Source organism: Onychomys torridus, chromosome 11 (genome assembly GCF_903995425.1).
Source record: "Onychomys torridus chromosome 11, mOncTor1.1, whole genome shotgun sequence".
In the NCBI taxonomy this organism is placed as follows: Eukaryota; Metazoa; Chordata; class Mammalia; order Rodentia; family Cricetidae; genus Onychomys; species Onychomys torridus.
In genome coordinates, this window is record NC_050453.1 from 21,440,508 (window position 1) to 21,462,157 (window position 21,650).

Genomic DNA, 21,650 nt, shown 5'->3' on the forward strand with positions numbered 1-21,650 from the left:
AAGTGGGTGGGTGCTCTAGACAAAATGATGTACACACCCTAAACTCATTCTTCTGTGACACTATCTTCACGGGAAATGAAACTGCATGTTCTTGGTGAATTTTGTGGTGGATCCCTGCATGATGCTCTGTCAGGACTAAGGGATAGGGACTCTCTTCCAGTTTCATTCCCTTTGCTGCAAAAGAGCCACTTCCCCACGAAAAGAGTGGGCAAGTAGTGAGCAAAGGGATTGTCATTTCCAGCTGCATTGTGACAACTCTGAAGGGCATCCTTAGCCCCTAATTCTCCCATTGGACAGGCTGAACTCTCTGCTGCAATCCCATTGAACTTAAAATTCTCCCCATTCCCTCTCTTCCTAACCCTCCTCACAAGAACTAATGCTGAGAGCACCATACAATATACTCACTGAAAATGATCCCTGTCAGAGTTTTCTTCCCAACGGAGGCTAAGATAGCAACATGTTAGCATGCCCAGAGCACGGCAGAACTTAGAAGCTTTCAGGTATGCAAACTGATGAATTTGAGCAACTTTTCTTTTGTAATGCAGACATATATCCCCTAGCCTTGCCTTGCTTTCCTGCTTTGTAGGCTCTGAGACAAAGAACAGAAGGCTTCATGCGCTGGGTGATAGGGACAGTCATGGGAGGGTGCCCACATGAGGACTAAGGACCCACCCTAACCTACCTTGGCTTGAGGACAGACTTCTAGAGCAGAGTGTTTCTTGATGGCTTTGTCTCTGCTAGCAGCAGAACAGTTTTCAGCCTGACTTCTTTTTTCTGCTTGCTGTGATCCTTTCTTCTTGGATCGACGATCAGCTGAAGAAAAAGAAAGAAGAAAGAGGTAGAGGAGGAGGAGAAGAAACCAGAAAAAGGTACATTAACCTAAAATGCGTGAGCAAGCATGGCTGGGACATTAGAATACCATTATCTCTCAAGAAGAAAAATTAGAAAGGAGAGGGCAACAGGGTGATGGATTGGGAGTTTCTTCAGCCCCTCATAAGAATACAACTCACAACTATCCACAAACAAGGTACATTAGGGAACATCTCAGAATGCAACCACAGGACTGATAAAAGTTCCTCTAGAGGTTGAGAAAACTGTTTTCACTTTTAACAATGTTATCTCCCTCCCAAGATGGCACAGTACTGTGCAGAGAATCCCATGGCCCCACACCTCCTGTGATGAAGATGGAGGGCAGCAGGTAGGCATGTAGCTTTCTCAGCATTATGAGATCTTTGTAGAAGGTTCATTTTCATCTCATCCCATGAGGAACACTGGGGACATTGGCAAGACTGGAATAATAGGGATCAATTCGAAATAAGCAAAATGAAGTGGGTCTCACTGTGACCAGTACATGCTCTGCCTGATAGAGTTGCCCAGTCAAAGAGAATATCCTATAGTACTTTTAAGAGGCATGCACAACAGATCTGTTATTTTTGAATCACAGCCAACTTCCAATTCAGCCTTATCACTCTGTGTAAGGCTTCTCCAGAATTGCTAGGTGAGGAAGTACACATATGCACACGTATGGAGTGCATCATCCAAATCTGCCCAAGGTGCTGGTGACCCTAGACAACCCCAGAGCAATGCATCAGGTTTTCTGAAGATTATAGGCAATCTCATGCACACAAATAACCTTGAAAGGAAACATCTGATCTTGCTGGCCACAGCCTATTGTGAAACTCACCCCACCCAGCCTGGGGTTTCATTCAAAAAAGGCCTCATGTTAAAGGCAACTTTGTGCCCAGTATTTTCTCAGAGTGGAGCATCTGGTCTTCCCAACCCTAGTGGCTAAGAAGTGATACGACTGGGAGGAATTTGGAGTCCAGCCCGAGGTTCAGTGTGGGCCCAAACCAGAAGGAGAGCCTGAGATTATACATAGCTGCCTAACATAGTCTCTGGCCCTGCCCATTCCAAGTGGCCCAACAGCATGACCCACAGCCTTTCCCAGCCTCAGAACCCAATTGACAGCCATCCACAAACAGAGATTCTAAGTATCAATGCCACCCATTTAGGATCAATATCCTGCAAACTTACTTAAAGATGATCACAGATGCTAGCCAGCAGCTCTACCTGACTTCAAAGTGCAGTTAGATAGCTTACTGCACCATGCAATGTAGCTAGTTAACCTTATTTGACCATAGGACACAGTCAATAGCCAGGTCCAGAGAACCTGAGAATAAGGTGTCTCCCTGTAGCTGATACTAGCTGCCATATGCAAAAGCATCGCTGAGTGAAAGAATAAGGAGGATGAAGAGGAGGGGGAGGAAATGAAGACGTAGAAGAGCAAAGACACACACACAAAAAATATGCTACTGCTTTCTCTTCCTCAAATGTACAAACATCAATCACAAAAACAAAGGACCCAAAGTACAGGCCATCTAGAACTTCAAATGTTAGGACAACAGTTTATCTGAACCAGTGCAGAAACCGTGTAAGCCAGGTGAAAGTGTGGCGATGTATTTAAAGCAATGGAGAAGAAAATAAATAATTGCTAAGGCAGAATATTTTCCCTAGAAAACTGTCCTTCCACAAGAGGGAGAGGTGGGCTAACAAAGTGACTCCAGAGGTGAGGGCACTGGCCACCAAACCTGATGACCTGAGTTCAGCCCCGATCTCCCTTGCTGGAAGGAGAGAACTGAGTCCTGCAAGCTGCCCTCTCACACACATGTGCCTCCCCAAATTAAATAGGTAAGTGTTGAAAGGGTTCTTAAGAGGAAGAAGTGAAAACCAAAAGGAAGAGTTCAGCTTCACCTTTCAGAATTTGCCAAAGGAGTTCTTTAAGTCTTTAAGATTAAAAGTGAAGCTAATTAATTGATAGGAAAGAAGGAGAGAGAGAGGGGGGGGGGAGAGAAGATAGAAAGAAAGAAAGAAAGAAAGAAAGAAAGAAAGAAAGAAAGAAAGAAAGAAAGAGAGAAAGAGAGAAAGAGAGAAAGAGAGAAAGAAAGAAAGAAAGAAGGAAGGAAGAAAGACAAATATATAGAATTCCATTACATAAGTCATACATAGTCATGCTTAGAATACTCTAATGGCAAAGTGTAAGGAAAATGTATCTCTTAAGTTTTTATGTAAGGTTTTAAAGAAAAAAATATGTTTTTAAAAACTATACCTACCTACAATTATTGTGGTGAATGTTACAAAAATATGCGCACTGGATTTAACTCTAATTTCCAAAGCCTAAAGGAGTTGCTGGTAACCATTAAGAATTTAAGGAATATTAGTGAATGGATAAGTAGATAAGTGGATTATTATGTGAATGATATAAGCTGTGTGATATATGCTGGGTACCCAGGTCAGATTTTATTTTATTCTGAAAAGGCAACCTCTTGTCCTGATTTTGATGTGACCATCTATCAAGATGATCAATGTTCAATTACTTAAGGAACTCATGGGCAAAGCATGTCATAAGAAATTATTACATGTGACTTCTCACAGAATATGAACCATTCAGGGATGTTAATTGATTGGATTTTGTGGGAAATGAAATGATTTAGTGAATACAGCTAGCAGTACATTGAGCTCTCTAGTCACATAACAAGTATGTACTCTGTCACCATATTTCAGACAACAGACAGTAGTTGAGTCTTGGTCAGGGATATTACTGAGACCTTTGCTCTTATAGGCATTGTTTAAGTTGGAAGCTCTGCTCCAACCTTATTCTCCCCCATTCCAAACCCCACCCCCCTCAGAAAGCCCACCAAGTGGTGGCTCCTCCCTCAGAGCTACTCAAGAGCCCGCCTACAGGGTATTTAAGTTATGGTCCAAAGACCTGCCACGTGATTTCTCCTCTGCCTTTCCCTGAGATCACCAGGGAATGCTTTGCTCAGATTAGACCTGGTCTCATTAATTCGATTGATCTTATAAATTGATTTGGCTTTATTGCATCAGCCAAGAAAGCCATTACTGGGTATTCGCAATACTTCTCAGGTATGTCTAACCCATGGTCTGTGGGTCAGATAAACTCAGGCAGGTCTGAATGCATCCCAATACAAAACCATAAACTCACTTAAAACATTACTCAATTTTTGTCATATTTTCATTCCATTTTGCTGTAAATGATGTTGACATGAGACTAATGTCAAAACGGCCAGAAAGGCTTACAAGAGGTTAAACAGATCTTCCAGTGTTCTATGAGATAGTTTTTTGTTTGTTTGTTTTTTAAGAAACATGCACATAAAAACATCCAGTCTATATCGACAGTGATAGGAGAGTCACAGGGTCCCAAGGGAATAAGCATGTCATTCTATCCCACCACATCAACCACACTGATCTTGTTTTAAATGTCATTCATAGTATTATTTTGGAGACATCTGGCAGAATGTCATCTTCCCACTAGATATTTCTTGTTTTCTTTAATAATTTGATACACACTTTTCATCTTTCTAACTTATCATTATATTCAAAGAATTCAGTTAGATTTCCTCCACTGTATCATACTTATGTGGCCTTGTATTTTTTTTTTTTTTTCATCTGTTTTCCTGTTCAAGCCTTAGCTAAGAGTCTGGACCCTGTTGTAATGCTTTGGTGATCTTCTTTAATTTGTTCAGATATCTCCATTTTCCATGATGCAGGGTCATGACGAAACACAATGGGCGTGTACCAGAATAAATACTAGGTGACGCCTCTAGGAAATGCCCCCGGAAGTCGACGCTGCCTTAACAGCCAGAGGCATCACTGACACAGCAGTGCTGTGCTTCAAGCAGGCTTGAAGATGCCTTCAAATTGGGCTTTTAAGCTTTATCAGAACAAAACTGACTTCTAGGTCACCAAATGAAGCTGCCAGTCAATTCTGGGTTTTCAACCAGGTCCCAAAGCGAGCAATCATTTTGAGCTAACCAAACTGATATAATTCCACCATCATTAAAACAGTAAAATGAAAAAAAAAAAATGGAGTAAAGGAGTTTCATATCATCCTAGCCAGAAAAAAAAAAAAAAACAGGAATATGAATTGATGGGGGGGGGGGGGAGGAAAAGATATCAAATTTATTCTGAGTAATTAAATAAAGTAGCTACTTGGAGCAATTATGTGTTCTTAGTGCCATCCTGTGGTCATATGAAAGAACTACATAGTTCAGCCACCCTTTGAAAATAAAGTGCTTGGCCTAATCAGGCCTTTCTCTAAGTTCCTCAAAAATCACATAACAGCTTATATCTGTATGGAATTGTATCCTTTACTTCACTATGTAAACTGAATATCACTAACACTTGAGAAGCCAGGCCATTCGTGTGGCAGCACATGCGTCGTCTCTGCAAGCCGTTAAAACTTAGCTGCTTCTGTATTACTTAGAGTCCCCAGATTACTGCTTTTGAAATCTCTCACGTTAGGGATTCTCTTGGTGAGTCGTTCTTTTGTTTGCTCTTATCAGTCATTCAAACACAAAGGAATCACCAGTTGTTCTTAGGGAGCAATCAGGAACTTAGCAAAGTACATATAAGTGGTGGAGATTGAGTACTGGTTTATGAATAGAGACATATCCTGTGTGTCTTGGGAACTCATAGTGTCATCTATTCTGGAGCTATAGAAAAGAGAAGAAACCCTGTGGACTGCAAGCAACAGGCTTTCTAAAGAAAGACTGACTGGGACCATGGCAGGCTAGCTCAATAGAGCAGTGAATAGTCTATGGCAAAGTTAGATGATTCTCCGGTTTGTCTGTTCAAGGCTGTGCTTTCCTGATGTTATCGTCAGACTTTAGCAAAGTGTGAAAGCCTTACGTACTGTATAATGGGACCTTGAACATTAACACTGCCATCCTGTGTGTACAGTTTCTGCAAGTAGATTGGAAACAGTGGGTAGCAGCCCTGACTGCTGACATCAGAAGATGGCTGAGGAATTTGTAACACACTTCTTAGTGACTCTCAGGCAGGGAGGTGAAGGGACTGGTGATTGAGCAAATTAGTTCCCTACAACAGTCATGACAGCTTTATCTCTCTCATGCCATTAAAGGAGGGGCCCTTCCACATACCTGTTTTCTTTGCCTCCTGAAGAGAATTTGCAGCATTCCTATAATTCAACTCCAGGAAAAGACAAATAGTCTTTTTCAGCGCAGACGATGTGTTTGTTGTACTCTGAATCAGCTGGTCAGCTAACTCTGTCCTGCTTGTGGCTTCTTCCAGTTTGCTCCTTGAGATGCCAAACTTGTCTATGACAAGGAACTTGAACCGCTTCAGTTCCTCTTCTGTGATTTGGTCCAGGCCTTTCAACAACAGTGTTTTCCTGTATTCACTCTCCATCTTATAGCCTCAAGATCAGCCTGGAACAAAACCTCAGCCATAAGATTACAGCTCTCTAAGCAAGTCTACATTCAGTGTATATAGGGTGAGTGGTCCAAGAAAATATCCAAGATGGTCACTGTGCAGCAAGAGAGAACTGGGTGAAATATGAAAAAAACAAATCCCTATGCAAGATGGTCACTAGTATTGGAAAAGAACATCTTCAAAGGACATGTGATACCTCAGGAATTCTTAGAAGATGGTTTTGTGTTTCTGTCCCCTCTAAGGCATATTTGTTGAGGCATATGACATGTGATACAGTGTGTATATTTCAGGCAGGCAATTTGAAACTTTAACATACAGACACATTAAATACTATTTATCAGTTTTTTCACTAGTGGACCACATATTGGTTTTCTGTCTTTTCAAAGTTCAAGATCAAAATTTTTCTCCTGTGCTCTTCTCTAGAGATTTTAAATGTCATCTATTAACTTCTATATCTATGACCTATTTTGAATTCTTTTGTATATGCCATGAAATGCTGCAAAGATCCTTTTGTACATATGGCATGAATTTTCCCATAATCATATCAAAGAAGACCATGTCTTCTTCATTTGCTTCCTGCTAAAAATCACTGTTCCATATATGAGTTGGTCTATTTAAGGATTCTTTCCCCTGTTCATTAGTTTATTTTTCTATTAATTTAGTATGCGTGTGATTTTTTGAATGGGAACATTCAACAAAATGAAGATGTCAGCCTTGTCAATTCACATCCAAGCTACATGTAAAACCTCAAAGAGAACTTCTGAGGATGAATCTAAAATCCTCAGTGAAAAGGTAAGGACAACAATATACAAAATAACTTAAAATAGTCACCAAGAAGTGTGATGCCTGCTACATACACTTTTATAAAGATGTAATAATTAAGAAAATCAGATCATAAGTAGAGACAAATCAGCATTAAAATCACAATCACTTATACAAAGAGACATGGTGTGCAAACAATGTGTACTGTTGTGGGATATCTGTACACTGTGTGAAGATGTGTTGCTGTGATTGGTGTAATAAAAAGCTGAATGGTCAATGGCCAGACAGAAGAGGTTAGATGAGATTTCTGGGGAAAGATACAAAGAGGAAGAGGAATTCTTCTAGGCATGATGAATTCACCAACAGACTTGGAGCAAGTCTGACATGCTGTACTGAGAAAAGGCAAAAGCCATGTGGCAGAATGTAGATTAATAAATGCAGGTTAATTAAGTTATAAGAGCTAGTTGGGGACAAACCCAAGCTAAAGGCCACTTTTTCATAATGAATAAGAAGTCTCCATGTTGTTAATTGGAGGCTGGAGATCCAAAGAGAGTCTGATAAGAAAGCTTGATATACCATGTACACAAAGAGATATGGCATGGAACCAATATGTATAAATCTCAAGTAAAGAATGACCAGCAATAAGAAGTGTTCAGAAAAATATGTGGGGAATGATAACATTTGACTTTTATCTCACATCCCAGAGAAAAGACATACTCACCTGGATTAAATACCTAAATAGGAATAGTAATGCAGTTGAGAAAAACTGCTTTTATTCTTCACTTTAAAATGAGGGAAACTTTAATAAATAATGTACATAAAGGACAAGTTAGAGGAAAGATTTATTAAATTTCATTGAATGCATATTCTAAACATTTTTTATTCTTCCTTCATATACTACATCCTGACTGCAACTTCCTCTCCTTTCCCTCCTCCAAGTCTCTTCCTGCTAAATTTCCTCATAAGAAACACAAACAAGAAAACATTATTTTAAAGCCCCAAAGTGGGAAGATACTACCTTGAGTGTCCATAATTAATAAATGTCTTGTTTTTAGAAAATATGAAAAACAACCTATATGTAAGAAAATTATCCACAGCCTAGGTGAAAAGCAGTCCAAAGTTACAAATAAGCAATGTGCTTCAACAGTTGATGAAGATGTGTTAGAATATGTTTGACATTACTAATAATTAGTTACTGGAGAGAAAACCAGGTAGAAGGATTATGACCAAAGAGGGTGTCATGAGAGGAAAACTGTTGGTCAAAGACCTTGAGGGTCCCCACCAATGCAGCCAATGTCACTGAGCTCTGAAGAGTACAATTAATGTGGCCTTACTCTTGTTCCTGGTAAAGGCTGGGGAGGTAAAGAAGGAATAGAGTAGCTCTGCTTACATGGGTGGTGCTCATACACAAAGTCTGAAACTACCATCAGCATCATTTCCCACATAAGAAATACACCCAAAAGAGCCACAGTGACAACTCTGCACCAGTGTACCAGTGCTCTGGCTAACAGGGAGGAAAGAAATCTCCTTTGGCTTACTATGTGGGGTATACTAATCACATCAGCACACTTCCTGCTGGTCTGTGTGAGACTTTTCATCTCCCTATACTCCTCTTCGATAAAAACATAACCACATTTAACCACATTTTATATGAGAAATTAAGGCACCAATTTCTCTGAAGCTTGTTTATCATATGTGCATACGATTTGTACTTTATTACGTAAAACGTCTACTTGAAAAGTTTTAGAGTATTTGTTGGGACCAAGATGAAACTCAGTCGTAGAGCACTTGGTCACTATGCAGGAGGCTCCAGGTTCAACCACAAGCATCCAAAAAACAACCAATGAGGTGGTGCTCAAGGGTGGATCATATACAAAGGAAATGCATTCAAGTCTGATTGGCACCTTTATGGATGGCACTAGTTACAGCTAGAATTTGACAGTGCTAGGCACAATTCGTAATCAAAGTGTGTGCACAGGAGCCTAGAAGATGGGAAGAAGAAGAAAAAAAAAACATATAGGCAGGACAGACGTATCTCTAAATTGAGAGGATTCTTGCCACCACATGAACATGGCCAGTATGGCATACTTGGAAAATATCAGCTCTGCAGCAGTTGTAGGTTAAATTTGGTATTAAGGTGGAATGACTTACCTGATGCCACACAGCTTGCAAAAGATGAGTAGATCGGCCCAAGTTCAAGCCTTCTAAATCCAAGCCCTCTGCTCTTTCTTTTGTTCACTGCCTTTGTATTGCTTGGAGAATGGGCAATGGCACCTTTAATTTAAAAAAAATGTATATATACTCTCTGGAAATTTTAATAATAATATAATAATTGCCATGTTTTTCCCTGGCTGAAACCATTTATCTCTCTTCACAAGGTATCTGCATAGCTGAAACCCACCCTCTGTAGTTTCTGCTCAGCCTTCCCTGGGTGCATTTCATAAAACAGGAACTGGCCCTGCTCTTCTCTGTTACCATATACTGTTTCCTTTCCTTCTCTACTTGGCTACTGGCTACTTAGCAATCCAGTATTTTTTTTTTTTGTTTGTGTGTTTTAGTTCATATTCTGTGCTGGAATGTAAGTGGCTTGTGGACAAGGACTCTGCTCTGTTGTTCATTTCTGCAGTCCCAGCTCCTAAAATAGCATCAGGGATACAAGTAGTCACTAAACATTTGTTGAGTGAGTAGGCTAGGCTTCTCTAACTAAAACCACAGCTCTAGGCATCTCTATGTTCTGGGCCACATTCAAGATGCATATGGTTTGACTAAAAAGACCAGTTGAAAGATAGCAGAACAAGATAGCAGCTAAATAAGGACCCCTATCAACTATCTTCCTACAGGCACACAAATTTTGATCAACTGTTACAGTCCAAACTACCCTCCTAATGCCTGAAGAAGCCATTTGAGAGACCACTATGTCTAGACTTCATTTAATAATAAGAAAAAGACACATTGAAAAGACAGGAAGGAAAACTTTGTCCATGCTGATGCTCTTTCAAGTCCATGAAGCATGGAGTTCAGAGGGAAAAGGAGTTAAGTCCAGGCCCCAGACTTCAAACTCAGTTCCAGGCCATCACTGTGAAGCATAGTACCTGCAAGAATTCTGTTATCTCTGCCCCAGGCTAAACTGAGCAACTGGAACTATGTTAGTCAGACTTCTGAATTCCCCTAGCTCTCCTCCTTGAATCTGGGTGAGGCAGAAAGATGGGTGGAGAGGACTCCACCCACAGGCAACTGGGCACAAAAACCAGCCCAGGATTCTGCTTACTGTAGTGGGAACTAGCAGCAATCAGAAATTAAAGGCCTTTAGAGCCAGCCCACAGCTCACAGATGAAGCCTCCCAACAGCCGCTTTGAATTAATCATGTCAGTGGGGCAGAATCAGGTTTGGCTGGACTGTTGCCAGCCTTGGAGCAGGCAAAGGACATAACCCTACTCAGACTATGTAGTTTTCTCTGACCCAGTTTAGTGGCACCCTTGGTGGACCCTAGGCTCGGGCATCAGCTATCTCCAAGTTAGTGTTACCAGACAGATCATCAAGATGTGGCCGTCACCAGGCAGAGATTTGTGCCCCACTGGGATGGAGTCATATTGTGGCCTGTGCTTCTTCTACTGGTGTGACATAGACAGGGGTGTACTCAGAATGGGTGAATTCACCAGAAGAAGTGCAGAGAGGAGAAAGAGAGAGAAACAAGTCATAGCTAACAGTTCGGCCACTGTAAGTCACAGATCTAGTAGCCCTTTCAGGAAGTGGCTGTTGAGGGAGATAGCAAAAAAGAATATGTTTGTGTTCCAGAAGCTAAGGAAAGGTCATTCTTAACATAAACAAAGAACCAACCCTGTCACTTTTGCTTGTTTGTGTTGTTATAACGCTGGTTAAGGTGGGGATGACAGATGTGCCATGGAATTAGCCACATGAGGTTAATAGTGACACGTAGACAGGGACAGGAAGAGGGAAGGCAAACCCAACTCTTGCTGTAAAAGGGCCAAGGGAATTGGATAGAAGAGTGGGGCAGGGCAGGAAATGGAGAAAACAATTTGTTCTTGCTTGCTTGCTTTTCTTCCATGGGAGAAATTAGACTGGTTTCATGCTGATGAGAATGATCTAGAAGGGAGTGGCAAATTGCAGTATAGAAAAACAAAAGGGAAGTTGCCCGTATGAGTGAGTCGGAGGACGATTCCTCTGGGGAGCACACCTCCTGAAACAAAGGAAGCCCACTCTCCATTTCCTGTACCTGGCATCAGCTGTGCAGGACAGACCTCCACCTTCGTCGTGCCAAGAGTTCCGAATTCTTGAAGGATTTTCAACTGTGTTCATTTGCTGCCTATAGCTGACAGCTATATAGCTAGGCAGACACAGACTCAAATCCTGGCTCTGTCATTTATTAGTGGTGTGACATCTGGTAAATTACAACTTTCTAAAGTGTCCACATCCTCGAGTATAAAATGGGGAAAAGGTGATCCGAACCGTTAAATGACTACCGTGACAATGCCGTGCAACCAAATCAAGAACTTGTAACAGAACTACGTATGAGTAATTGCTCAGTCAAAGTCAGCTGTGAATATAAAAAGTGGAAGACAGGATTCAGAGTACTGATGTTTTATAATAAGTGGCAATTTAAAATGGGATGGGAGGTGATGGCTTGTGTTAGAAATTGGAAAAAGAAGGTACAGGTACTTTCCTAAAACTGTGTTTTGAAAAGACAGAGGGGGAAGAATTGGAGGAAATGTGGAGGTGCAAGCTTGAGATCTTACAAGCTGAAATGAAATCACTGGCTCATTGTCTGGGCTAAAACAGAGGGCTCAGGGACAGATGTGGTAAGTCTTGCACCGTGGGAGGAAAGGCATTTATTACTTAGAGACTCCCAGTGCCGTATGAGGGTTTAAGTCACTATGCTACTCGGCTACTGCCCTAGAAGGTACCTCAGGGACCCTGCAAGAGGAACTACAGAAAATGCCAGTCTCCTAAAAAGGCTGGCAGGAAATCTTTAAGATAGATTGAAGCTCAAGAGAAATGAGTCCACTCAAAGAGACTCCAGGGGACAGAGCTGAAGTAAATGTAAAGGAAATATCTACTTTCCAAGCTGATGTGGTTTGCTCAGTTCAAATCCTCAGAGGATAAGCAGCATGGCTGGTCTCCTCAGTCTTCTTTTCCTGTGGAAAAAACACAAAATCACCCTGATCCAACACTCTGCTTCACTTCTGATCCCTGGGTGCCCTGGCACATGAAGCAGGTTTTTACAGTACTTCTGGTAAGCCTCACCCCTTGCCCTGAGGCACCATAAAACTCCCCCCCATCCGTGGCTAGTAGGATCCAGCTAAGTCAACTGAGATAGTCTTCCTTTCAGAATAATTCTTATAGACACTTCCTGTTGATTCACCCCAAAGCTACAGTGACTCAAAGAAAGAAATGCCCAAGAGGCTGTAAAAATGATAACAGAGGACAAACAGACGTAAGGTACCACTTGATTTCTGATCACTAACAAAGATTCTCACAGTGTACAGGGTAAATAAAGGCAAGGATGAGAACTTCAGGCCACCCTGGTGTACACAAAAATTTGACTCTAAAGTCTATGCTATATGAGCACATGTGACCAAAGACCAAAACCCAACTTGTGGGAGCCAAAAACAGACTCAGTTTCCCAGTTTGAATCTGAAGTAATAGACTTCAGAATAGCTGAGTCAATAGAGTTCAAGATTCCTTGCTCCAGGGCTGTGAGAAAGTCCTGATTAGCCCACAGAGTCTCCTTGAAGGGTTGTGAGAAAGTCCTACAAAGGAACACACTATCTAGCTAAACGCAGGCTGCTGATGCCAGCCAGAGGTATATCAAGGTAGAAAATGAAACTGCCTGCTCCTTGATGTAAGGATAGATAATGGTTGAATGCCTGTGCATTGTTCTACCTCTGTCCTTCAAAACTCTATTTATATGCAATTTTATATTTTATTTTATATTTTAATTATATATATATTTTTTAAACAGCAGAAGTCTCTTTTTTTAATTTATTTATTTTCACTTCATGTGCATTGGTGTTTTGTTATGGGTGTCAGATCTCTTGGAACTGGAATTAGACAATTGGGAATTGAACCCAGGTCCTCTAGAAGAGCGTCCCTGCTTTTAGCCACTGAGCCATCTCTCCAGCCCTTAATTTTATATTTTATAATTGCTGGCTGTGAAATAAACTCGAGGCTGTCCATCATTGATTGGCAGTCCTCTTAATTCTTTCCTGTCTTCTTCATTGTCTCTTGCAATCCACACGCCTCTACCCAGCTACCCAACTGACCGTCAGCAGGCTCCAACACCAATTAAAACAAAACCAAAAGTAAAAATGAAAAAAAAAAATTGGCTGATCTCAGAGGGCAAGCAAAAATGCATATAAAAATCCTCCATCATAACTGAGACTCCTGATCCCAGGTTTGAAGCTGTTGATGTGAGCATCTCATTTCTAATTCAATGCACCAACAGTGATGATATAAATGCTTACAGTAATGGATCAGATGTGAGAGCATAAAAGTAAATGAGAAGGTTCTAGGTGTTGAGGAGCTACTTGAAGTCAAAGAAGTGGAGGTACAATTTAAAATATACAGTAATAAGTTATGAGAACAGTTCTAACAGAAGCATGCTCCAGAAGCCATGAGGGCAGATGAAAAACATTTAACCATGCCCTGTGTGTGATCACACAATCATCCAGGCAATACAGGATCCCTTTTATCTCTCACTGCATGACTCACCCCCATATATCCACAGATGTACCCCTCAAATACGACTTTATCAATGAGCCATCTCTGTGTAGCACATTCTGTACCCTTCCCTGCATTACTTTTTGCCACATGTAGCATTAGTCACCATCTGAAATAGTATCCATTGCCCTTCTGTGTTCTAACTGCTAAAATTCAAGGCCCGGGAGGATCGCCGTTGCCCTCTTTGTTGCCTGAACCTACTTTGCTGAACACGATGCATAGTACACAGAAAGCTCCTAAAATACGTGTATTCGACAAGTGAGTAAAACACATAATACTAGAGAGTACTCTGACGCTCTGGTGGTTAACCTTGGTTTTCAACTTCATGAGATCTAGAACCACAGGGACTGGGGCTTCCGGGCATGCCTGTGGGAGGTTATTTTGATGGAGTTAACTGAAGCGGGGAGATCTGACCACTCTCGGTGGCATCATTCCCTGAGCTGGGATCCTGGTCTGTATGAAATAGAGAAATGAGGTAAGCATGGGCATTCATTTCTCTCTGCTTGAATGTGGATGCAAAGAACAGCTCTCTCCTGTTATTGTGATTTTCCTGACGTGATGGACTGTAACTTCAAACTGTGAACCCAAATTAACCCTCTGTCCCCTAAGTTGATTTCATGGGAGAATTTCCTTACAGCCATGGGAAACAGAAAGGTAATTAAAAGAGAGACCAAGCTAAGGGTAAAAGAAAAAAAACAAAACAAAACAAAACAAAACAAAAACATAGGCAGTCATCAAGAGATAGAAACAGAAATTGCAACCATGAGACAATGGTGGCAGTGTGGCAATGGAAGGCTTAAGAAAAATATTTTAGACATACTTCGTGAATGAAGTAGCAGAAAACCTTTTTAAGTGAATGGAGTGGTAAGGAATACAGTGAAGAACACTTTGTAAAAGTGTAAATGGAAGACAATGGGATGGAGAGAAGAAAAAAATAAGAAATATAGACTGTGTGCTAGCATAAAAAATGACTCCCTAGAATGTATTCACACAAGAGTGAGCAGGGAGAGTCGGGGAAATGGAAATACTGTCTAGGGTCAGAGAAATAGCTCAACAGAAGAGCTCCACCCCAGTCTCCAGGCCTTCCCAACAAATAAAACATGGTCTAGTTGGGTGAACAAGGGGACAAGAGAGGCACAGTGTTTCGTTTTGCTTTTTAGACTTTTTAAAATAGACTTTACTTTTCAAAGACGTTTGAGGTTCACGACATCAGAGCTGAAGGTACAGACGAGCCGTGTGTTCCCTTCCCACTTCCCACACACACTTCTAGAACTACCAGCACTGCTGACTGGATCATTTGCGAGGAGGACTGAGAAAAGCACGTGGCTGCAAGTTCATTGCCCAAAGTCTACAGCTCCTACCAGGCATCCACCAGTACAGACCAGTTTCACTGCACTGAAGCCTGCACCAGACTCTGCCCAAACATGCTTCCCTTCCCCTAACCACTGGCAACCACCCCCCATCATTTGACCATCTTCACGTTCTTTTTTGCCTTTTGGTCAGAAGTTGTATGTACATAATCATACACTACTCAGCCTTTTCAGATGGCTATCTCTTACTTAGTATGTAGTTAAGTTTCCTTTGTGGGTTTTTTGTTTTGTTCTACAGTTGAAACATAATTTATTTTAATATTAAATAATATTCTGTTGTCTGGATAAATGTGTACCAGGTTTTTTTGTTTGTTTGTTTGTTTGTTTTTTGTGGGGGGGGCACCAAGCAGCTCCCAAACCATGACTTCTTTTTAGTAATGAATGTTTGGGCTCCTTTCTGGCTAGCTCTTTTAACTTAAATTAACCTGTTTCTCTTCAACTACATGTTGCCTTAAGGCTTTTTATCTTTCTTTCCTTCTGTGTATCTTGCTTTCACTGCTTCTCATGTCTGGGGGGCTGCAGCTGCTGGCTTCTCACACCAGGTCCTCTAGGTATATGTTAGGCTTCCAGGTTGGTGGGGTTTTTTTTTTTTTGGTTTTTTTTTTTTTTAGTTTGTTTGTTTTGTTTGTTTGTTTTTGTTTTTTTTCGAGACAGGGTTTCTCTGTGTAGCTTTGCATCTTTCCTAGAACTCGTTTGGTAGACCAGGCTGGCCTTGAACTCACAAAGATCCGCCTGCCTTTGCCTCCAAGTACTGGGATTAAAGGTGTGCACCGCCGCTGCCACCACCACCCGGCTCGGATTAGTGTTTTTAATGGGATTTCTGAGTGTGTGGATGAGTGGATCTATGATTCTTGTGCCTGCTCTTGGTCTCTTTTCCTTCTGTTTCTTTTGTCCAGTTCTGGTGTGTTGGTTTTTGTTTATTATATTATATTGTATTACATATTATTGTCCTATTTGTTTTCTAATGAGAGACAGAAAGGGAGTAGATCCTAATGGGAGAGGAGGTGGGGGAGGAACTGGGAAGAGTAGAGGGAGGGGAAATTGTAATCAGGATACATTGTGTGAGAAAAAAAAAATCTATTTTTGCCAAGAGGGGAAATAAAGGAATACCTTTTCATCATTGTATTACTTTTTCTCCTTTGTCAAAGATCGTTCCTAACCAAGCTTATTTAGGTCTACTTTGAGGCTTTGTGCTCTGAACCATTGTATTATTTTTATTTTTAATTCTTTATATTTATGGGGGGGGGGCTGCATGTGTTTATGTGTTCCTTACGTGTGCAAGAAACTGTGGAGTCTAGAAGAGGGCATAAGAGATCCTGGATCTGCAGTAACAAGTGAGTGTGAGCTGTCCCATGGGGTGCTGGGAACCCACCCTGGGTCCTCTGCAAGAGCAGTCGGCACTCTTAGCTCTCTCCAGACTCCCATCTGTGTGCCATTTCTCCACTGTCACACTGTCTTGGTTTGTGCAGTCCAACTGTTCCAACTGTTAGTCTCAAGACTGGGTAGCATCAGTCCTCCAAACTTCTTATCCTTCAAGATGCCTTGAACTTTTCTAGATGTTTAACTTTTCCATATAAGATTTAAAGTCAACTTTTGAGTATTCATAAAGTTATTCATTGGAATTTTGATTGCCTTGAATTCATAGATCAAATTGGGAAATGACTTATGAACAACACTAATCTTCTTCTCTGTGAACATGAGATATGTCTCCATTTTGCTCTTCAATTTATGTTCCCCATTTTCTGGTTTTCTCTATATGTATATTGTACACATTTAGTTATATTTATGCCTTATGCCTAGCTACATCATTTCTCAGGAGATACAATTGGGTTCTCACTTTCAACTTATAAATATATATATATATATATATATATATATATATATATATATATATATATATATATATTGTTGTTTGGTCTTGGCTTTTTAAAAATCTCTTTGGGGCTGGAGAGATGGTTCAGTGGTTAAGAGCACTGGCTGTTCTCCAGAGGACCACAGTTCAATTCCCAGCACCCACATGACAGCTCACAACTGTCTATAACTCCAGTTCCAAGGGATCTGACACTCTTATGCCAATGTCCATAAAATAAAATTAAGTCAATTATTTAAAAAGTCTCATCAAAGCTTTCAAATTATTAGACACAAATTTATTCATTAGGCTTTTAATACCTGTGGGATCTGTGGAGACATCATGCCTGTCACTTTCACGTTAGTTATCTGTCTTTGTTCTCTTAACTGAGTTTTGCTTGTTTGTTCAATAGTACAAAAATACTAAGTGTCCTCAGATTTAACTAGAAATTCTGAAATGACTGCACTTGGATATTGGAATCATCTGTTCTTGGGAGATGCGGTAATTCTCAAAATCGTAAGAGAAGGGAGGCATGAGAAAACCACATTTTCAGCCTCATTTGCAGGAAACTGAAGATAGATAACAATGTAGTTAAAACTGGGAAATTAGAAGTGTATTGTCATTAGAAATGGCTGAACATGGCCAGGCACAGTAGTGCACACCTGACATCCCAGCACTTGAGAAGTAGAGGGAAGACAAATCGCCTCAAGTTGGTCCACATGTTAAGTTCTATGCCAGTCATGGCTTCAGAAAGAGAACCTAGCTCCAAACGGAAAAAAAAAAAGGCTAAAATAGCGTTGCGTGTAAGTGAGATTTAAAGTAGGAACATATGAGGCAGAGTTGCTCCTTTTTTTTTTCCAGTGCGAGGGGACTAAACTGAGGACATTGTGCAAGCTAGGCCACACTCTACCACTGAGCAACATCCCCATCCCCAAAGGAGCTACTCTTTCCATGCTTACAATACTATTTGAATTTTAAGCCAGAGCAATATATTAATTTGATAAAAAATAAGGATTAAATCTAAAACATAAGGGGCTCTGCTAATTTTCACTAAAGTACTTTGCTATGCCATCAGCCCCAGGATTCATACATTATAACATTAATACCAATTATGATTTGCAATAAAATAAATATTTTCGAAACAGAATTAATTACATACAGATAAATTAATTTACAAATGATTCATTAGGGGAAAAAGATATTTGGACTCATCTTATTCAGAGTCAATTTTTAAAATTTTTTGGAGACACAGTTTCTACTCTCTATCCCAGACTTCCCTTGAACTGGTGGTTCACGTGGCTCACACATTTAGGTGTTGGACTTAAAGGCATGAACTACCTGTACTACAGTGCCTGGCTCAGGGTCAGCTTCTCAGTAAGTAGGAATTCCATAAGGTGGACGCTTACTCCAGTGGAATGGATATTATTTCATATTTTGTATGTGCATGTTATATATAGTATATATTACACCACACACACACACACACACACACACACACACACACACACACACGAGTGCATAATTGCTTCAGACACAAAGCTAAACTTTATTAGTCAGTTGCTGTGAGCTAATCTTTCCCCATGTTGCCTCACATGACACCACTGTAATAACTCTGCCTCATAACTTAAGCTACTGGAATTGGAATAAAGACATGCAGTTACTTGCTCAGGAACACTCCACTAGCCTGTGTTTTAGTCTATTGTTTTCTGCTATACTGTCCATTTTCTTCCCCTTGTTATACCTTGCCTTTTAAAAACATGATGGAATAACTCCATACTCAATATACAAAACCACTTCTAGGAATGCAGACACATTAGGCAGACCCTAGAAGGGTAGGTCCTACAATCCCCCAACTTGACCCATTTCTATGTCTTGCTCATCGCACCCTTCCCTGAACCTGTCACAGAGCTCAAAATACAGCTAAATTTTCTTCCACACAAGAATCAATAACCTCAAAGTGTTCAAGATTCTTACTGCAAACAACAGAATTGACTCCAGCTAGTTTAATAAAATCTGTTTTCTTAAAGATAATAACCCCTCGGAGATCACTAAAGGCTGAAGGAACAAAGTCTGGTGTAAACTCACAGAAGAGGGGCCCCACCTTCTCACCCACCCACACCTCAAACCACACTGTAAAACTGCTCTGAAGGAGGAAGCTCACCACTGCTGACACCTGCAGAATCAAGATCTGGCTCCACGGCAACGGCTGCAACCTCAGTGTTAATGCTGCCTCTGTGCCAGCCCGATTGCAATTTCAGTTGGTACCTGAAAGCTAGATACCCCTAAAGCAGCCATATTAGCAAGATGCATGCCCTATGTGTTCCTGGTTTTTAGGCCAAAGATGTCAGACTTAAACCTCACCTGGAAAGTACCCATTAGGCAAGCCCAGGTCTGCTGCAGCCATCTGCTCTGCAAAGGAAGCTGAAAATGTGACTTACTTCTGTTGGGCAGGGGGCATTGACTAATAAATGTGGAGTATTTGTAAGATGCTGGAAAGCCCCAAATGTGACATGTGCCCAGTTTAAAAAAAAAAAAAAAAAAAACTGTTCTAAAGAGACATCTTGAAGGCTAAACCCAAGATGCTGGGTCAGGAAAGCATAAGACCAATGGCATCATTACAAAAACAGGAAGAGGAGGATGTGGTCATGGCAGGTGAGAGAATGTGGACTGTGTGCAGGAAGTGTTGAATTTGAGGTTCTCGTGAGATATGTAAATAGAGAGTTGTAATTGAATATATGAGCCTGGAGCTTAGATGAAAGGTCAGAACTCTGGGTAATGTAGACAGCATCAGCATACAGATGGCAACTGATGCTGTGGAAAGGATGTGGCTGTGAGGAGCGGAGTGAGATGGAAGTATCCCATGGAGAACCATAGAGCTCAGACAGTACAACACCAGGCAGAAGAAGAGTGAGAAAGGTCAGGGCACTCGAGAAAAGAAGCAGAAACGTGTGGATCTCAGAAGACCGGGCACAGGAGTATGGAGATCAACAGTGTAGTATACATTTGAATTGCTAAGAGGATAAATCTGGAATGTTTTCACCATACCCACAGTAAGAGGATACCTATGTGAGGACACACACACACACGTATATACATCTCTACATGGATTAGCTTGGTTCTATGATAGTCATTTTGCAAGGTTTATACGCATGAAGACACCACATTATGTCCTGCAAACACATACCAGTTACCTGTGTCAATTATAGTTCAGTGAAACCAGACAGTTTCAGATCTTCTAAATAGTATTCAGATTTAGGACAAAAGCAATTGCTATTTCCTACAGGTTGTAGCCCTCATTTCCTGACTTCTGCTCTAGCTGGTTTTGCTTATACTGGGCCACACTGTCCTGAAACAAACATGAACAAACAACAGGGACAAAGCAAATGGCCTGTGAGGAAGCTCTGCACTTCCTTTGCTGCCCTGTGGAGAGTTCTCCTTAGCTACTGCATGCACACGGGTGTTTATTTCTCCCGTGTGTTGTCCCTGCTCTCATGCTGGTACGCTCACCTAGGAGTCTGTGGCAAGGCCTTCTGCACATCCTTCACTCCTCTACAATGAGCTCCTGCTGCCTTGAAAAGATTTTGCCATTCTTTTCATCTCCCTTCATTTGATTAATTACTTATCCCAGCCAGGTCTGTCTGTACAGTTCACTTCTTCTAAAACTACTCTCAAACCCCCCAAGCCCAAATGCAGGATCCTCAGATCTTCCCATCGCAGTGATAGAATACACAGAGGCTCATGATATATGCCACCAAAGCATACAAATGAAAACAACATCAGCTTGTGTGATCCTGAGTTAAGTCCCTTGGCCTCCTGAAGTACCTGGTCCGTGAGAGTACCTGAGTGTACCTATAGGGGCATTATGAAAATTAAGAGTTTAGACACTTAAAAAGTGAAGAAATGTTAGCTGGAAAATATAAAACATTCACTAAACACTGTATATTATTAGTAGTACTATAATATTCTTTTGTATTATTTCTGCTATTTTCATCAAAATGCAAGCTATTGGAGCAGACACCATATCTAAATATTATTTATAAATCAATGTAAGCATCAGGCCAAGCCATGGTGGTGCATTTAAGAGGTGGAGGTAGGAAGATCATTTTTGAAGCCGTCTTTGGCTACAAAGTAAGTAAGTTCAAAGACAACCTGGGTTACATAAGTTCATGTTTCAAAACAACAATGACCAAAGAGAATGAAATATATGGAGATCTCAACCCACAATAGTTAAGTGCTTGGTTTTTACTAATAACCATAAAACCATTCCAAACCCAACTTACCCAGACTCATCTTCAACCTACACACTAAAATTAAAGATGTGTAAGGACCCTGCTAATGTCCTCAGCCCAAACTTAGAGCGTCTTTGATACCCCTCACTTTCTCATCCCCCTCTCTCTGTTCAGTGCGGCTCAGACTAACAACACTAGTGACAAGGATGAGTCAGAGGTGAGGGCAGGGACAGGGAAGACAGTAGGGGACTTCGTGGACCTCTGGTTCTGCAAGAGAAGTGAAGTCAGTATGTGAGGACCATGCCCGTGCTGAATGTCAGGATACCTGGGGATAAGAACAGGTTTTCTTCTCTAGTTTATAGCCCAACATTTATAATATTCACTTGCTAATGAGATTTTAACGATAATAATCTGTCATACCATTTCTATGTATAAAAGCAAGTTCTCCTG

General features: G+C 40.9%; 1 protein-coding gene across 2 annotated transcripts in view; it reads right to left on the reverse strand.

Annotated features, from left to right (window-relative positions):
• The window catches only part of LOC118593161 (interferon-inducible protein AIM2-like), a 73,034-nt gene that overhangs the window by 6,592 nt on the left and 44,792 nt on the right, over positions 1–21,650 (reverse strand). Inside the window, exons 4-7 of one of the 2 annotated variants that reach the window (XM_036202456.1) lie at positions 12,090–12,167; positions 9,166–9,288; positions 5,961–6,248; positions 683–813 (exon numbers count right to left, since the gene is read on the reverse strand). In XM_036202456.1, coding sequence (XP_036058349.1) covers positions 683–813; positions 5,961–6,228 — 399 coding nt within the window. In that variant the 5' untranslated portion in view covers positions 6,229–6,248; positions 9,166–9,288; positions 12,090–12,167. Of the gene's footprint in view, positions 1–682; positions 814–5,960; positions 6,249–9,165; positions 9,289–11,248; positions 11,343–12,089; positions 12,168–21,650 lie in introns of those variants that run through there. The other variant, XM_036202457.1, reaches the window with a different exon arrangement.